Here is a 19880-nt window from a genome sequence, read left to right on the forward strand (position 1 = left end):
GTTGACTGGTTTTCAGATCTTGACAGTGGTTTTCAGAAGGTGTTTGTTGTTTTTAGAGTGTACTGTACTATATTGTAGCAATTATAATGTTGATTACTCTGTTTTAGTGCTCTGTTTTAGGAATTATGCATTTTTTACAGTACATTGGTGCTCTGTTTTAGGAATTATGTATTTTTTACAGTACATTGGTGCTCTGTTTTAGTGCTCTGTTAATTAAGCTATTTTAATTATTTGTGTGTAGTTTGAACGATGATGTTTGAGAAGTTAGAATGCACTTCCATGACAGAGACAACTTGGAGAGATCAGTTTGCATTTCAGACATAACATATTATAATTTGGTTGCCCTAATAGAGACAGAGGGATATGGGCTTAATGATTTCATGTATTTTGTGAGGGATCCTGGTGTGGGGATTACAGGAATGGATGAAATTTGTGATGTTGATAAGGTGGATGAAATGCTTGACCATATTGCTAACAATGATCATCATGTAGTGAACTTGACAGTGGTTAGGGGCACTGATCCAAGACTTGCAGATTTGAACTCAGGCTATCTGGTTGAGGAGCATGTTCCTTTGAGCCATATAGGAGAGAAACCTGTGTATGTAGTAAATTCTTCTGGTGTTCTCTTAAGATCACCACCAAAAAGTATAATACAGAGTCAGCCAGAGCCATTGCAGTTCTACACTACACAGCAGAGCACAAACCATGATCTGGATACAAATGCTGCCATGGACCAATCCAATGCAGCAGATCAGGATGAACTGGAGACATTAATGGAGTTGAAGAGGAGAACAAAGATTGCCAAATTTAGGAAACATAAGATTGCAACTGAGCATGTAAATAAGGTTAAGCAGAAGCTACCAATTCTTCTAATAGAAGATGATTCAGATCTGGATGCAGATGAGGACTATCTTCAGAGGCTTAATGAGATGAGGAAGCAGAGAGAGGATCCACTCATTCATTTTGATGGAGACACTGATGTGGATGAACTGTATGATGAAGATGAGGAAGGGCAACATGTGGAGGTGGAGCAAGAGGAGCAGGTGCACCAAGAGGAGCAGGTGGAGCAAGATGAGCAGGTGGAGCAGCAAGAGGTGCCTACAAAAAAGAAAAAGCTAGAAAAGGGCCAACAGAGAGGTCACACTAGCTTGGAACATAGATCTGAGGATGTTTGGGCACCATCATCAGATGAGGAGCCAGATCTTGGTGTTTTGAAGCAGGAATATGATGATGGAGCTGAGGAAGTACAATTTGTTCTGCCCAATGGAAGGAAGAGCAGATCAGTGAGATCTTTGCCAAGGATCTGGTACAGTGAGGAGAGAGAGCATCCAGAGGAGCAGTTTTGCAGAAAACTTTGTTTCCTCAATGTGTATCAGTTTAGGAGAGCAATTCAGACATTGCACATAACTCAGAATAGGAATTATGAGTTCCACAGAAACTGCAATGACAGCATCATAGTTGTGTGCACAAATGCAAAATGCCCTTTCTTTATTGCAGCTTCTGTTGTTGCAAATGAGACTACCTTTTGCATAAGGAAGGCAAATTTTGTGCACACATGCCCAGCAGTAGGAGAGAACACCAAGGTCACTGCAAAATGGGTTGCACACCAGTGTGAGGCAATGATGAGAGTTGATATTGGCACACCAGTCACCACAATAATGCAGGCACTGAAGAAGAAATATGGAATAGAGATGTCCACCCATATGGCCTACAGGGCTAGGAAGCAAGCATTGAAGGTTGTCCAAGGAGATCAGAGAGGACAATACACTAGAATAAGAGATTATTTGCAGGCTGTGTTGGATACAAACCCAGGCTCTAGATGTATTGTTATTGCTAGGCATGTACCAGAGCACCCAAGCAAAAACCCTAGGTTTCATGGCCTCTTTTCTGTCTAAGTGCTTGCAAAGAAGGGTTTTTGAATGGATGCAGACCATTCATAGGTACATTTCATTTACTAAGTTGTGAATTGTTTATGTGCTCACATTACATACACTATGTTCTCACAATTGTCAGCTTTGCAGGGGTAGATGGTTGTTTTATCAAGCTGTCAACAGGTCAACAGATCCTTGCTGCAACAGGAAGGGATGGGAACAATAATATCTACCCTATAGCATTTGGAGTTGTTGACAAAGAGGACAAAGACAGCTGGACCTGGTTCTTAACACAGCTTAAAGATGCACTTGGTGGAGAAAGTGGGAAGTTTGGTTATTATACCATCATCTCTAATAGGCAGAAGGTAAACTTCTCTTCTCATACAATATTGCACTAGGTTTCATGGTTTCATATGCACATTGCTATAGCTTCATTGTTTCATTGTTTCATTGTTTATAGGACCAATGCTTAGCTTTATTTCCCATTGTTTCAAACATGGGCTTTTAAATGCAATAAACCATGTTTTCCCCAATTGTCCACAAAGATTCTGCCTTAGACATATCTACCAGAATTTCCAAACTGCTGGTTTTAGAGGTGATGAATTAAAGAAACACATGGATGCAACTAGCTACTCTTATACTGAGAATGAACACCTTGATGCAATGAATGCTTTGAAAAGAGAGTGTAAGGCTGCTTGGACATGGCTTCACAAAATCCCTGTTCATACTTGGGCTAGGCATGCTATGGATTTTAATTGCAAAACTGACCTGGTAGTGAACAACATCAGTGAGGTGTTTAATAAAATGATATTAGATGTCAGAGGCAAGCCAATAGTGACCATGATAGAAGGAATTAGGACAAAATTGATGGTCAAATTTAACAAGAATAGAACAAAGACAGAGACAGCAAATTGGGAGATTTGCCCTACCTATGCTGAAATGTTAGAGGAGACAAAGTACAACTCAAGGTGGTGCCAGACTTTGATGGCTGGTCCTAACATCTACCAAGTGACTAGTGGAGAAAACACCTGCTCCTCCAAGGAGGTCTCCTAGGAAGAAAGCTACACCTGCTGCTCCTCCAAGGAGGTCTCCCAGGAAGAAAGCTACCAATGCTGGTACAGCCTCTACCTCTGCTGCAGGAAACAGGTCAACTTTTCAAGCTCCAAGACAGAGTGGAAGAAAAAGGACTTCTTCATACAAGTTGAAAGAGTACTTCTATGCTTCTGGGAACTAGATGCCTTTGTCTTTGTTGGCATGTGATGTCTATGTGTTGGCTGTGAACTAGATTATGCCTTTGTTGGCTTTCAGAACCTATGATGCCTATGTTGGCTTTCAACTAGACTATGCCTTTGTTGGCTTTCAGAACCTATGATGCCTATGTTGGCTTTGAACCATTGTTGGTTGTGAGAACTTGGATGTTTATCTTAAATGTTGGCTTAGATGGATGTGAGAACCTGAAAATGTTGGCTGTGATGCTGGTGACTCTGTTGATGATGTTGGCTTAGATGGATGATGATGATGCTTACTATGATTCTAGGGTCACTCGGCGTCGAAAAACCCACCAAAGTGAGTCTAGGGTCTCTCGTCATCGACAAAACCAACAAAGTGAGTCTAGAGTCACTCGGCGTCGAAAAACCCACCAAAGTGAGTCTAGGGTCACTCGGCGTCGAAAAACCCACCAAAGTGAGTCTAGGGTCTCTCGTCATCGGCAAAACCAACCAAGTGAGTCTAGAGTCACTCGGCGTCGAAAAACCCACCAAAATGAGTCTAGGGTCACTCGGCGTCGAAAAACCCACCAAAGTGAGTCTAGGGTCACTCGGCGTCGAGAAACCCACCAAAGTGAGTCTAGGGTCTCTCGTCATCGACAAAACCAACCAAGTGAGTCTAGAGTCACTCGGCGTCGAAAAACCCACCAAAGTGAGTCTAGGGTCACTCGGCGTCGAAAAACCCACCAAAGTGAGTCTAGGGTCACTCGGCGTCGAGAAACCCACCAAAGTGAGTCTAGGGTCTCTCGTCATCGACAAAACCAACCAAGTGAGTCTAGAGTCACTCGGCGTCGAAAAACCCACCAAAGTGAGTCTAGGGTCACTCGGCGTTGAAAAACCCACCAAAGTGAGTCTAGGGTCACTCGGCGTCGAGAAACCCACCAAAGTGAGTCTAGGGTCTCTCGTCATCGACAAAACCAACCAAGTGACTCTAGAGTCACTCGGCGTCGAAAAACCCACCAAAGTGAGTCTAGGGTCACTCGGCGTCGAAAAACCCACCAAAGTGAGTCTAGGGTCACTCGGCGTCGAGAAACCCACCAAAGTGAGTCTAGGGTCTCTCGTCATCGACAAAACCAACCAAGTGAGTGTAGGGTCACTCGGCGTCGAAAAACCCACCAAAGTGAGTCTAGGGTCTATCGGCGTCGAGAAACCCACCAAAGTGAGTCTAGGGTCTCTCGTCATCGACAAAACCAACCAAAGTGAGTCTAGGGTCTCTCGGCGTCGACAAAACCAACCAAAGTGAGTCTAGGGTCTCTCGTCATCGACAAAACCAACCAAGTGAGTCTAGGGTCACTCGGCGTCGAAAAACCCACCAAAGTGAGTCCAGGGTCTATCGGCGACGAGAAACCCACCAAAGTGAGTCTAGGGTCTCTCGTCATAGACAAAACCAACCAAAGTGAGTCTAGGGTTTCTCGTCATCGACAAAACCAACCAAAGTGAGTCTAGGGTCTATCGGCATTGACAAAACCAACCAACCAACAGCATCAGATTCAGCATAACTGGAAGATTCATACATAATCATAACTAATAAGTACCATATTACACGATAGTGCTTAATGCTAAATAGGTACATTACATAACCATAATTCAGATATTACTAGATCATTCATCTAATAGTAGTCATTACATAACCATAATTATAGTACTCATCATCCCATAACCATGCTGGTGGTACTAATAAGCAGCATATTACATTATACTGCTCATTCATCTAAGATGGCTTTGATCCCATTCAGCTTCAGCTTGGTCTGCTCGGCAACCTTCTCAAGCTCATCAATGTGGGCCTGCAACTTAATCTTCTCTTCAGCAAGCTTCAACTTCATGTTCCTAATGACATTGGCTTGAGCAACTGTCAGGTTCTTGAGCATGTCATACTTCTCCTGCAGCTTGCTCTCATCAGGTTTGTTCTGCATCTTACCTCTCTCCATCTGAGCCCTCTGCTCCATCATAACTAATTAGCAACCTACCTAACAGGCCAGATCTGCTGACAACACTCTGCACATGCTCACATATAAACAATGACCTCACTGAGCAACTAGCACACCTGCTAACTATAAAATCAGTACTAAACAGTGACCAGATTAGCATAAATTTGGCACATACCTTCACAGCACAAGCAAAGAACCTCCTGCCAGTATGGATGCCCTGGAAAGCAACACGCCTCTCTGCTGGCAGGGAGTGTTCATTGCACAAAACATCAGGTTCAGTGCCCTCGAAATCGGAGTCATCGATGGTCTCAGGGATCTGGAGGTGCAAAGGAAAGGCAACAAAACTTCAGATCAAGCTCAACAGAAAAATCCCCAAATCGCAACCCTAACCCTAGCTTGAGCTCGAGAAACTCACCTTGATGATGCCCTCGTCTGAAGCTGAGTCAGCGTACTGGTGAGAGTTCTCGCTGTTGTCGTCATCAGACCAGGAAACCATGGCGACGCGGCGGCGACGGCTGTCGGAGATGTGGGAGGGAGCGGCGGCGGCGAACGAGCGGGAGCAGAGAGAGGGAGAAGGACGGGAGAGAGTGAGGGCTGGGGGTGGGGCCTGCACCGCTTCGGGGTGTTTGACCCGCTCGGCTCGAACCGGTGTGCCAGCGGCGTGTAACGCCGTCTAACGGCGTTGCCGTGTGAATAGTGCTGCCACGTCGACGGATGCGGGCCCCCTTGTCATAAACGCACTTAAAACGGTCCAAACAAGCAACTAGTGTTTTTTGCAAAAAATTATGAAAAAAATTAGTGCTTTTTGGCACAAGTTCGTATATGTGTGGTACCTGCAAACCTAGCCTGAAGTGTCGATGTTTTTTGCAATTCACTTTTCAAAATTCTCACATGTTTTCAAGCCACTTTGGGAACACCTTCTCAAGCTCCTTGTCAATGTTATTGATACCCCTTCTAATATTTTTGCTTCCTTGCAAAGCCTCAAACTAAAGAAATGAACTTTTTATACCACGAGTAAAAGTTCTTTGTGCTATTCTATTATGAATTAATAATGTAAAGGAAACTCACTGCATGTAACCATGTGGCTCTGAAAAATTGTGAAGTACACACCAAACCATTTTTATCAAATTCCTTGTCGAAATGTTTCATGTGGGATTGCTGAAGGGCTTTTGCACCATTGAAAAACAAACCTAGCTCATCTTTAGCAGGTTTAAGTTGGCTATCCTTGTTCATCTCAGGCCTGTTAATCTGATTTATATATCAACATGCAAATATCCAGGGTAAAAAGTCAAGCATACTTCAGAAGACCTTCAGGCGTTACTCTGTTACGAACAATTCCTTTAAGGTACCCTAGTCTTCTCTCAACTGGATACATCCAACCACATTAAATAGGGCCTTGTACAAGTGACTCATCAGGGCGATGAATAGCTAAGTGCACCATTACGTCAAAGAAGGGAGTGGGAAGATCTTCCGAAGCTTGTGTAGAATTAGAGGAATTTAAACCTTCAATTATTTCGATCAATGTTTTGGCACACAACTTCCTAAAAATTCTTCCCAATTTAGCAATAGCCTGATACATCTCCTTTAGTACAATTCCTTTAAGCACGGCTGGTAAGATACTCCACAGAAGTATGAGGCAGTCATGCATCTTCGGAAAATATACTCCACATGTTAGTTTTGTGAGAAGTCAAACTTTATTAAGTTTGATCAAGTTCATCAAAAAATGTATTGACGTATGCAATACAAAATCATTACCACTAGATTCATCATTGAATATATTTGCACTTCATATAGATATTTTATTGTAGATGTTCATTTTTTCTATAAACTTGGCCAAACTTTTCAAAATTTGACTTTAGTCAAAGCTAATATGCGGAGTAAATAAAAACGTAGGGAGTACACAAGTTATCAGATGCCACATAGTCATACTCGCATCTACTCCCTCTTCATCCAAAGGGATCGATAATGGTAAATTGTAAATAGCTAATGTAAACATCCAAATCTTGAAGATAGACAAAATAGGAATATTCTACCAAGCACAAGTTCATAAACACTACACACAAGTACAGGGGATTTACACCACTGATGTTTACTTCAAAACTTATTGGGGATTAGTAATACTGTACACAATGACAAATACATGCTAGAGTCTGCGAGACCAAGCGCACTTGATTTGCTTACAAACCTAATATTATGTACACACACACGTCTTTTTTAACCAAGTGCTAACAATCTTCGTTACACATACATAATCATGCCTGCTTCAATAACATGGTCACAGCTAAGGACTAGATAATCAACAGATTACCCTGTTTTTGAAGGATCTTCAGAATTCAGAAGCTTTGCTCCTGAAAAAAAAAATGCAACAAGAGATGTACCTTGTAAGTTAACATATCTCGAACTTCTCAAATTTAGAACTGGGCTACATTGACATTTGCATTTCAATGGGAGAAACATGCATGCCCCCATTTGTTTGGATAGTTTTGTGTAGATGCTAGGCTAGGGCATGGTCTAACGTTATTATGAGAAGTGACTGAGTTGAGATCTGAAGGACCTGCTGATATTTCACACTTATAAAAACTGTAGACAAGAGACAAGGATCCGGTTGGGTTTTTGGTACCTTGATTGATGAATCAGTTCCAAGTCCCCCGGCCCTGGGTGTTGTACTTGGGGAAAGGAACCCTGCCGGAGTCGATCAGCTTGATGTCGCTATCAAGGATCTCGTAGTGGCGGCGCACCTCGTCGGCCGTCTTGGTCCCGCCCATGGCGCGGGACACCTTGAGCCAGCGGTCGGGCGTGCCCTCGCCGTAGTAGGCGAGTGCATCCTCGAACATCTTGTTCTCCTTCTTGCTCCACTCCGGGTTGGCGCCGCCGCGGGATGCGCTCCTTGATCCAGAAGACATCTCCAACTGGATTGGAAGTTCGGAACTATAGTATGTTTCTCGGAAACCGAGCTAAGTTAGCGCTGATGGTTTTTGCACTTGAGAAGCTCCGATGGTAATGGTTTGATGATCTCTGTGCTGCTTCGGTGCCCGCTATTTATAGGCGCTTGTAGCTCGTATGGCATCGGGATTGCCATTTCGGCCTGGGGATTGAAAGGTCAGTGGCTAATTAGATTCTCAACTTTTTTGGACGAAGGTGCTTCCTTTGGAATGTAGATTCTCGTGCTGCGATGCGCTTGGGACGACACATAGGAGTACGCATAATTTGTTGATCCACACGTACGTCTCAAATGCATGGCTCGTTATTTTTTGTTTTCTTGAACTTGCAGCAAAGAGTTTCTACGGGCCCTGCCTTGCATTTCGCGATCATTTTACGAGAAGATTCAAAAGTCGAAGACCTAGCGTCTCCGGCCACTGTACCAGCGTGGCGCCTTCCGGGCCGATGGGCAACATGGCGACGAGTTGGTGACTACGTCTGCACACTGTCGGTCTTCTCTATCTGATCGACGTGATAAGCATATGCTCATCATGCCTCTTGGAGGGTGCAGTAGCCGAGGGCTACATGCAGAAATTCGCCTTCCTTGTCGGCGCCCGCGCTATGGATCGAGCGAGATACTAGATAGAGAGATAGGCTAGCTAGGGTGGCGGGTGGGTATAGGAACGATCGAGCCGATATAGAATAATCCACGGCACATCAGGATTGGGATGCCCTTTTTGGCTGAGGAAAAGGAGCAAGTATTCTGAATCCTGGCTGAACTGATGTAGAGGCCGCCTGGATTCCAACCGCGCAAGTTGGTGCCTGGAATCTGATAGTTTCCATTGGCAGATTTGGGATCCAGTTTGATGCAGACTGCATGGCTGCGTGTGCTAGTCAAAACTAAAAGCATAGACCATGGGTACGTCGGTGGTAGTTCAGAGCAGCACTGCCTAGAAACCCAGTCAAAAACCACTCGACGAACGAGCTGACGACCATCTAATCTCTGTGCTGCGAGGTTGCAAAGCAGAAGCGAGCTGACGAAGCACCTTAGCACGAGCTCTTCCTAGAAGAAAGGAGGTTAAAAAAAAATCAGAATATGGCGGGGGGATCCTGTCATCCTGAAACCACGCTTTATGCAGATTATATTCCAGCGAGATCGATCTGTCTGGCCCAATGCATCCCCGGTCTACTGTACTGGGGCAAGATGCCCAGTTTCTTTGGTCCATGGCGAGCACCAAACGGACCCGAGCGCCTCCACGTGAGCTCGTATGGCAGCGAAATCTCTGCATGGTGGCGTTGGAAAATCTCGCAATTCCATGCCCCCCGTGGCCAACCGAGGAACATGAGCAGGGTCACGGGACCATGGATAAAAGGCATCGCAACCTCATCATGGCATATGGTCAAATTCCTTCTCCAAACATACCGGAGTTGTGGCTGGGGAGACCCATTCTTTCTTTTCGGTCTTATAGAAGTTGGAATAGATTCTGCTTATTGGCGGCTACACATTGGATGGTTGGGATTATGCCAGGATGCAAGGTGCATCGACAACTACCGCTACAAAGAACCTTGGGCTGCAAAAGTGTCATACTAGTATATTTTATTTTAGAGTCAATTACACCACAGGTGTGTGAACTTGGCATGAAAAGTCAGTTTGGTGCTAAAACTTGTGGCATACATTTAACCGGTGACAAAACTTGGCTTGGTCGTGCATCTACGATGTTAATTACGTTTTGTATACGCACAACATGCTGACGAGGCGCGCCAATGTGGCATGGGACTCAATGTTAGTGTCAGGAAGGCGGGCAAGGGCGTGTGGCCTGATATTTTGCGAAAACGACCTGATATTTTATTTTCCTCACAAAAGCCAACCAATTTATTTCTTGAAATAACCCTGAAATGTCACTATGACAATTGGACCCCTCCTGCCAGGGCACAATACAACAAAGAGAAATTAGGACGAAAAATGTAGCACCGGCCCCAGGTTTGAACACACGACTTGTTACCGCCAGCCCACACAGGCCAGCACCACACCACGTACCAATGCTGTACAAGTGGGATTTCCACCCATAATGACCTATAGAGAAGCACACACATAGGGCTTAAATCGGCTACAGTCATCCAGCGCCATTTCACATGTTTGTTTTTTCATAGCATTTTGTAACAATACATAAATTAAAAAGATTATACATACATACAAATAAATTAAATTATTTAAGATATTGTTCTTGTAATTATAAGAAAGATATTTAAGATAATTTTCATGTAATTCTAAAAATATATTCTTATCTAACATAATGGTCATGTAATTCTAAAAATTATTATTATTTAAAATAATGTTCATGTAATTCTCAAAACATTATTATTTAAAATAATGTTCACGTAATTCGAAAAATGTTCATATTTGAACGAATGTCAATGTTATCCTATTAAATATTCAAGTATTATTTCAAAATGGTTTATAGTAAAAATAATATTCTTGAATTATTTTCGTAAATAACAAAAATATTCATGCCATATTAATGTATTCAGAAAAATATTCACATATCTTTAGGCTGTATTCATGCATTCAGATAAATATTCATGTATTCACTTTACAAGAAATAGTATTACTTAAAATACTGTTCATGTAATTATAAAATATATTTAAGCATTAACTAGAAAACAATTATATAATTTAAATAAATATAAACTATAATCGTATATATGAATTAAAAACACTATCATTGTAGAAATTGGCCGCGGTCACTGCAGACAATTTAAGCCCCATCTGGGTCATTACTTTTTTTGTTAGACTTATACAAAGGCTAGTACAAAGTTGAGTCACTTATTTTGGGATGAAGGGAGTATTTGTCATTAGGTTTAGCTATCCAATAAAGACAGCTAGTTTGACTTCCTGTTGTGGCTAGCAGTTTCGGCTGTTAGGAAGAGGTCGCGCGTTCGACCCTTACTTTTGCATTTCCTCTTGTACTGTTTCCTGAGTGGTGGGCCTTGCTTGTTTTTTTTAGGAAAAAAAATCAAGGGGCTCTTTTGTGATGAGAAAAATTCCAGACTGTTTTTTGCAAAAAAAAAACTGATCACACGCCAATACCCGCCTTTCTGGTCACTGACAGTGGGTCCTACGCCATGTTGGCGCGCCTCATCAGCATGTTGAGTGTATACAAACGTGATTAGCACCGTAGATGTACGCTCAAGCCAAGTGCTATCACCGGTTCAATGTATGCCGTAAGTTTTAGCACCAAACTGACTTTTCTTGCCAAATTCAAGCACCTGTGGTGTAATTGACTCTTTATTTTATTTTTGAAAGTAGTGACCTAAAGCTCTTTATTCGTTAGGCGGCACCTTATCTGATTGCAAGGAATCAATTATTATTTTTTGAATAAAAAGGTATATCATGTTTTACCTCATGCATTCAAAATGGACCGGAGCCCAAGTAACCAAGTCAATTACATGAAGGTGATGTGAGCGTTGCGCAGAATGTGCAGCAGGCCATCACCAACCTTGAGAGATACAACAAGAGATGTTAGTAAGCTAATTGCGGGTCATTTTGCTAGCCCAGATGCTGAGAATTTCCTTCTCATTTTCTCCTAGCGCACGCATCCTCCATAGTTTGAGCAGCTCGGCAATCTCCTGTAAAATCCTCCTGTCTCGCCAGAGATCATCATGAAAGACCTCTGCATTCCTAGCGTGCCAAAGAGCTACTGCGCATGCCGCAAAGAAAATATTCCAAAGCCTACCATATGAATCCCGTGGCAGCGCAGAGGTAAGGAAGTCATATATTGTTGTGACTAAATCTGCGAGATCCTTGATTCCTGCTTTGGACCAAACAGCATGGGAAAGCTTGCACCTGAGGATTACATGATGCATGGTCTCAGCTGCTAGGCATAGGTCACACCCGTTGTGTTTCACAAGTCTTGTCCAATGCTTCCTCAACATAGTATCCCTCGTGTTGTGCTTGTCTCTAAGAGCGACCCGGAGGAAGATGCGGTGTCTTTTTGGTATGATCCTATCCCAAATGAAAGGAGCCACAGGGTAGTCAAGACCTCTGAAAGTTAGCACCTTCTGGAAATATGCCGTGGACAACTTCTTGTCAAAAGCGATCGGTCGCCTGACGCTTGGCTTATCAACCTCTGGCGAAACGTTGTTTAGCAGTCCATTGAGAGCCTCCAACTCTTGTGATGCCATGAGCGATAGATTTGAGTGTAGTTGAATCATCCAATGGCCACTAGTATATTGGGAGGCGACGGTGCAAAACCTGGATGTTAACAAGGTGAAGAGTGTCGGGAAGGAAAGCATGAGTCGACCACAATCCATCCAAAACGAGATTCTTGTGTTGTCTCCGATTTCACATCTAGTAGCCTACAGAACTAGCTGAAGGGATGATTTTTAAGGCAACGCCAGATCGCAGTATCTCCATTATGCATGCTGATGGAAATGGCCTTTTGACAGTATCTCGAGGGAAACCATTGGTAGCATGGCGCGTCACTGTGTTGTAGTACCTTTGCCATAACCTTTCATATCATTGCCCTGTTATGAGCAGTGAGATCTCGAATTCCCAAGCCACCATTTTGCCGTGGTAATGTAACAAAATCCCAAGCAACACAAGACAGTGACCCCCTTTGCATAATTCTTTCCTTGCCATAGGAATCCTCTCATAATTTGCTCTAGCTTGTCCAGGGATTGCTTAGGCCAGAGAAAGCATCCCGTAAAATAACAGGCAATCGTTGCCAGAACATCATTTATCAAAGTAAGCCCCCCCAATGATAGAAAAGTGGCCAGCCAACCTGAAAATTCTCAACTTTGTGTATAACCGGCATCAACAAACCATGTGTGATCTTGTGTGTAGATATGGGTAATCCCAGGTATGCGCAGAGGAAAGGTGAAGTCTGGCACCGGAGGATATCAGCAATCTGTTGGCACACCGGTTGGTCCAAGCAAATAGGAACAAAGGAGCTCTTCTGAAAGGTAACTATGAGCCCGGTGAAGCTGGAGAATGTATCAAGAATCCTCTTGATGATGCCAACTTGCTGAGCGTTTCCCTTTATTAGCATAAGCGTGTCATCCGCATATTGTAGAACCAGGAAGGGGCCATCTACCCCAAGCGGGTGCTTCAGATTTCCAGCCCTATACTCCTTCTCGCAGATTTGTTGTAGAACATTTGCCACCAAAATGAATAGTTAGGGAGAGTGAGCGTCACTCTGTCTAAGGCCACATTTGGAAATGATGTTCTCCCCATGGTGGCCATTCATAAGTATCTCTGAGGAACTGGAATTAAAGATGTCAGAAATCCATCTAATCCACCGATTTCCGAAGCCCCTGGCAGCAAACATGTGTCGTAGAACATCCCAACTGACACTATCGAAGGCCTTTTGGAAGTCCAGCTTCAGTACAATCATAGGTTTCTTCCTCTTGTTAGCTTGTTGAACTAGTTCTGCAGCGAGTGCAAAATTCTCAATAATGCAGCGTCCGTGCAGGAACCCAGATTGGAGTGGATGGATCATAGCCGGGCAAGAACCTCGAAATATGCTTTCGCACCGCTTTATAAATAAATCAACCACCAAGTTTAAGAGCAACACGTGAAAGAAAGTTGTCTGCTGGGGAAACAACACAAACACGCCCGAAAAAGCATAAAAGAAATAAGAAAAAAGACCACCTAGTGGCCGGCCTGAACCTACAGAAAACACAACTTGAACGCGGAGCTCCATCGACCCACCTGCTTATTGATAGATTCGCTAGAGAATGGCGGCAAAAAGGAGAACCCTCCAGGAATCACCATTGTTTGTTTCCTTGGATTCAATCTGTTTAGCAACGCTAGGAGGGGCATCGATAGTAACTCCAGTTTGAAAAAGATCAATGCAACATTTAAGGTTCACGGATTGATTAAAATCATGGGCTAAAAGATTAATCGGCAGAGAAAATTGCAGCAAAAATTTAGGCCTGTAGGTGCAATTCTCTTGCAAAATTGGTGCTATTTACTACCATTTTGGGAGGCAAGCAAATAGTAGGTCAGTTTCTAAACAGCGATAGCATTGATTTCACGGGTGGTTTAATAAGGACCTTAATCTTCCAAATATGTTTGGGAAACACTTATGTCCAGACGTCTGATGCGGCGCATTCGTCAAACCAGTCCTGGGCCGTCTATTCGTATTTTATCTCACAGCTGTGAAATGTGTAAAATCCTTCGCGAGGAGCCAGTTGCAATCTGTCCGCTATTCTGGACCCACGTCCCCATAATCTCTCCCTAACCCCAAATTAACCGGCCAAATCAACTGAGCCAGCAGGTCCTCCATCTCTCCGCCCCGCCGCTGCTCATCCCGAGCTCGTCATTCCCCCTTCCGCCCCGGGTCTCTCTCCCAGCAGGGTTAATAGCTCCTGTGCGACATCTTTGAGATGAATTGGATGAGAAGCGACGTAGTTGACGAAAATATCTCTGGTGCGACCTATTTGCAGCCAACAATAGCTCCAATGCGACATGGCCCTGTTTAACCATGAAATGCAAAACACAAGGGGTTAGTGGCTTGAGTTATGACACACGGGACCCATCAGTTGTCCACATGAATGTGGGACCCACCACTTACTCACATGCGTGCGGGACCCACAACTTATCCACATAAGCATGCCCCGAGCCATCCACGAGCCCGAGCCAGCCCACCCCCCATTGCCTGCGATACGTCTCCAACGTATCTATAATTTTTGATTGTTCCATGCTATTATATTATCTGTTTTGGATGTTTAATGTGCTTTAATATACCTTTCTATATTATTTTTGGGACTAACCTATTAACCGAAGGCCAAGTGCAAATTGCTGTTTTTGCCTATTTCAGTGTTTCATAGAAAAGGAATATCAAACAGAGTCCAAACGGAATGAAACCTCCGCGAGGATCATTTTTGGAACAAACGCAATCTAGGAGACTTGGAGTGGACGTCAAGGAAGCCACGAGGTGGCCACGAGGTAGAAGGACGCGCCCAGGGGGTAGGCACGCCCCCACCCTCGTGAGCCCCTCGCAGCTCCACCGACCTACTTCTTTCGCCTATATATACTCTTATACCCCGAAAACATCGGGGAGAGCCACGAAACAATTTTCCACCGCCGCAACCTTCTGTACCCGTGAGATCCCATCTTGGGGCCTTTTCTGGCGCTCCGCCGGAGGGGGAATCGATCACGGAGGGCTTCTACATCAACACCATAGCCTCTCCGATGATGTGTGAGTAGTTTACCACAGACCTTCGGGGTCCATAGTTATTAGCTAGATAGCTTCTTCTCTCTCTTTGGATCTCAATACAAAGTTCTCCTCGATCTTCTTGGAGATCTATTCGATGTAATACTTTTTGCGGTGTGTTTGTCGAGATCCGATGAATTGTGGGTTTACGATCAAGATTTACTATGAACAATATTTGATTCTTCTCTGAATTCTTATATTGCATGATTTGATATCTTTGCAAGTCTTTTTGAATTATCAGTTTGGTTTGGCCTACTAGATTGATCTTTCTTGCAATGGGAGAAGTGCTTAGCTTTGGGTTCAATCTTGTGGTGTCCTTTCCCAGTGACAACAGGGGCAGCAAGGCACGTATTGTATTGTTGCCATCGAGGATAAAAAGATGGGGTTTATATCATATTGCTTGAGTTTATGCCTCTACATCATGTCATCTTACCTAATGCGTTACTCTGTTCTTATGAACTTAATACTCTAGATGCATGCTGGATAGCGGTCGATGTGTGGAGTAATAGTAGTAGATACAGAATCGTTTCGGTCTACTTGTCACGGACGTGATGCCTATATACATGATCATGCCTAGATATTCTCATAACTACGCGCTTTTCTATCAATTGCTCGACAGTAATTTGTTCACCCACCGTAAAATATGCTATCTTGAGAGAAGCCACTAGTGAAACTTATGGCCCCCGGGTCTATTTTCCATCATATTAATCTCCCGCCAACATGTTATTTCTATCGCCGTTTATTTTGCAATCTTTAATTTTCAATCTATACAACAAAAATAACAAAAATATTTATCTTATTATCTTTATCAGATCTCACTTTTGCAAGTGGCCGTGAAGGGATTGACAACCCCTTTATCGTGTTGGTTGCAAGGTTCTTATTTGTTTGTGGAGGTACTAGGGATTTGTGTGTAGTCTCCTATTGGATTGATACCTTGGTTCTCAAAAACTGAGGGAAATACTTACGCTACTTTGCTGCATCACCCTTTCCTCTTCAAGGGAAAACCAACGCATGCTCAAGAGGTAGCAAGAAGGATTTCTGGCGCCGTTGCCGGGGAGATCTACGCACAAGTCAAGACATACCAAGTACCCATCACAAACTCTTATCCCTCGCATTACATTATTTGCCATTTGCCTCTCATTTTCCTCTCCCCCACTTCACCCTTGCCGTTTTATTCGCCTTTTCCATTCGCCTCTTTTCGCTTGCTTCTTGTGTGCCTGTTTGCCCTGATGACCTTGCCTTAAAACGTTGATCCTCACCTTAGAAGGTTGGAAGAAATTGAAAACAACGTTAGAAGCTTTATGACTTTGCAATTTGAGCATAATAATTTCTTCAGAAACGAGCTTAAAGAACAAAAAAAGCTTTATGGAGTACATGAATAAAGAGCTTGATGATATGTCTAAGGAATTTTACTGTTTGAAATCTCAGTTTGCTCATCTTCAAAATTTAGTAGGCCAAATTTCGGATAAGCAATCCACCTTAGTTAATAAGATGGCCACCAAACTGGAAGAGCTAGAGGGTAATAAGGATGAAGATCTAAAAGTGATTGATGTCTCCCCTATTAAATCTTTGTTTTCCAATATGAATCTTGATAATGATGGGGCTGGAGATGAGTCAACTTTAGTTAGAAGGTGTCCCAATCATTCAGAGTTTTTAGATCTTGATGCAAAAATTGGTAAAAGTGGGATTGAAGAGGTCAAAACTTTAGATAGCAATGAACCCACTATTTTGGATTTCAAGGAATTTAATTATTACAATTGTTCTTTGATAGATTGTATTTCCTTGTTGCAATCCGTGTTAAATTCTCCTCATGCTTATAGTCAAAATAAAGCTTTTACCAAACATATCGTTGATGCTTTAATGCAATCCTATGAAGAAAAACTTGAATTAGAAGTTTCTATCCCTAGAAAACTTTATGATGAGTGGGAACCTACTATTAAAATTAAGATTAAAGATCATGAATGCTATGCTTTGTGTGATTTGGGTGCTAGTGTTTCCACGATTCCAAAAACTTTGTGTGATGTGTTAGGTTTCCGTGAATTTGATGATTGTTCTTTAAATTTGCATCTTGCGGATTCCACCATTAAGAAACCTATGGGAAGGATTAATGATGTTCTTATTGTTGCAAATAGGAATTATGTGCCCGTAGACTTCATTGTTCTTGATATAGATTGCAATCCTACATGTCCTATTATTCCTGGTAGACCTTTCCTTAGAACGATTGGTGCAATTATTGATATGAAAGAAGGAAATATTAGATTCCAATTTCCATTAAGGAAAGGCATGGAACACTTTCCTAGGAAGAAAATTAAATTACCTTATGAATCTATCATGAGAGCCACTTATGGATTGCATACCAAAGATGATAATACCTAGATCTATTCTCGTTTTTATGCCTAGCTAGGGGCGTTAAACGATAGCGCTTGTTGGGAGGCAACCCAATTTTATTTTTGTTCCTGTTTAGCAATAAATATTTCATCTAGCCTCTGGTTAGATTTGTTTTTATGTTTTAATTAGTGTTTGTGCCAAGTAATACCTATAGGATCTTCTTGGATGATAATTATTTGATCTTGCTGAAAAAGTCAGAAACTATCTGCTCACGAAAACAATTGTTAAAAATCACCAGAACGTGATAAAATACTGATTCCAATTGCAGTAGATCAATAAACAAATTATTTAGGTCTTACTATTTTGGCAGAATTTTTTAGTTAGAGAAGTTTGCGTTAGATACAGATTACTACAGACTGTTCTGTTTTTGACGGATTCTGTTTTTCGTGTGTGTTTGCTTATTTTGATGAATCTATGGCTAGTATCGGGGGGTATGAACCATAGAGAAGTTTGAATACAGTAGGTTTAACACCAATATAAATAAAGAATGAGTTCATTAAAGTACCTTAAAGTGGTGGTTTGTTTTATTTCGCTAACGGAGCTCATGAGATTTTCTGTTGAGTTTTGTGTTGTGAAGTTTTCAAGTTTTTGGGTAAAGATTTGATGGATTTTGGAACAAGGAGTGGCAAGATCCTAAGCTTGGGGATGACCAAGGCACCCCAAGGTAAAATTCAAGGACAACCAAAAGCCTAAGCTTGGGGATGCCCCGGGAGGCATCCCCTCTTTCGTCTTCGTCTATCGGTAACTTTACTCGATGCTATATTTTTATTCACCACATGATATGTGTTTTGCTTGGAGTGTCTTGTATGATTTGAGTCTTTGCTTTTTAGTTTATCACAATCATCCTTGCTGTACACACCTTTTGGAGAGACACACATGAATCGGAATTTATTAGAATACTCTATGTGCTTCACTTATATCTTTTGAGCTGGATAATTTTGCTCTAGTACTTCACTTATACCTTTTTAGAGCACGGTGGTGGTTTTATTTTATAGAAATTATTGACCTCTCATGCTTCACTTATATTATTTTGAGAGTCTTATAGAACAACATGGTAATTTGCTTTGGCTATAAAATTAGTCCTAATATGATAGACATCCAAGATGGGTATAATAAAAACCTTCATATAGAGTGCATTAAATATTATGATAAATTTGATACTTGATAATTGTTTTGAGATATAAAGGTGGTAATGTTAGAGCCATGCTAGTTGGGTAATTATGAAATTGAGAAATACTTGTGTTAAGGTTGGCAAGTCCCGTAGCATGCACGTATGGTGAACGTTGTGTGACAAATTTGAAACATGGGGTGTTCTTTGATTGCTTTCCTTATGAGTGGCGGTCGGGGACGAGCGATGGTCTTTTCCTACCAATCTATCCCCCTAGGGGCATGCGTAGTAGTACTTTGCTTCGAGGGCTAATAAACTTTTGCAATAATTATATGAGTTCTTTATGACTAATGCGAGTCCATGGATTATATGCACTCTTACCTTTCCGCAATTTGCTAGCCTCTACAGTACCGTGCATTGCCCTTTCTCACCTTGAGAGTTGGTGCAAACTTCGCCGGTGCATCCAAACCCTGTGATATGATACGCTCTATCACACATAAACCTCCTTATATCTTCCTCAAAACATCCACCATACCTACCTATTATGGCATTTCCATAGCCATTCCGAGATATATTACCATGCAACTTTCCACCGTTCCGTATTATGACATGCTCCATCATTGTCATATTGCTTTGCATGATCATGTAGTTGACATCGTATTTGTGGCAAAGCCACCTTTATAATTCTTTCATACATGTCACTCTTGATTCATTGCATATCCCGGTACACCGCTGGAGGCATTCACATAGAGTCATAGTTTGTTCTAAGTATTGAGTTGTAATTCTTGAGTTGTAAGTAAATTAAAGTGTGATGATTTTTATTATTAGAGCATTGTCCCATGTGAGGAAAGGATGATGGAGACTATGATTCCCCCACAAGTCGGGATGAGACTCCAGACGAAAAAGAGAGGCCAAAGATGCCCAAATAAATAAAAAAGGGAAAAAAGAGGCCAAAGAAGCCCAAACAAAAAAATGAGAGAAAAAGAGAGAAGGGACAATGTTACTATCCTTTTTCCACACTTGTGCTTCAAAATAGCACCATGATCTTCATGATAGAGAGTTTCTTATTTTGTCACTTTCATATACTAGTGGGAATTTTTTATTATAGAACTTGGCTTGTATATTCCAATGATGGGCTTCCTCAAAATTCCCTAGGTCTTTGTGAGCAAGCAAGTTGGATGCAC

At 42.3% G+C, this 19880-nt stretch overlaps 1 protein-coding gene across 1 annotated transcript; it reads right to left on the bottom strand.

The window, feature by feature from the left end:
• Positions 1-7150: 7150 nt before the first annotated feature.
• LOC109756994 (protein RADIALIS-like 3) lies at positions 7151-8053 on the bottom strand. The gene is made up of 2 exons (XM_020315822.4): positions 7685-8053; positions 7151-7412 (listed from the first exon to the last, which is right to left on the bottom strand). Exon 1 carries the CDS (start codon positions 7965-7967, stop codon positions 7698-7700), a length of 270 nt encoding a protein of 89 aa, XP_020171411.1. The 5' UTR covers positions 7968-8053; the 3' UTR covers positions 7151-7412; positions 7685-7697.
• Positions 8054-19880: the final 11827 nt, after the last annotated feature.

The sequence above is a fragment of the Aegilops tauschii genome, chromosome 5 (assembly GCF_002575655.3).
Source record: "Aegilops tauschii subsp. strangulata cultivar AL8/78 chromosome 5, Aet v6.0, whole genome shotgun sequence".
In the NCBI taxonomy this organism is placed as follows: Eukaryota; Viridiplantae; Streptophyta; class Magnoliopsida; order Poales; family Poaceae; genus Aegilops; species Aegilops tauschii.

What these genes read in the sequence shown, in the direction of transcription:
- LOC109756994 (XM_020315822.4), bottom strand. Translation starts at nt 7,967, where the DNA reads ATGTCTTCTGGATCAAGGAGCGCATCCCGCGGCGGCGCCAACCCGGAG.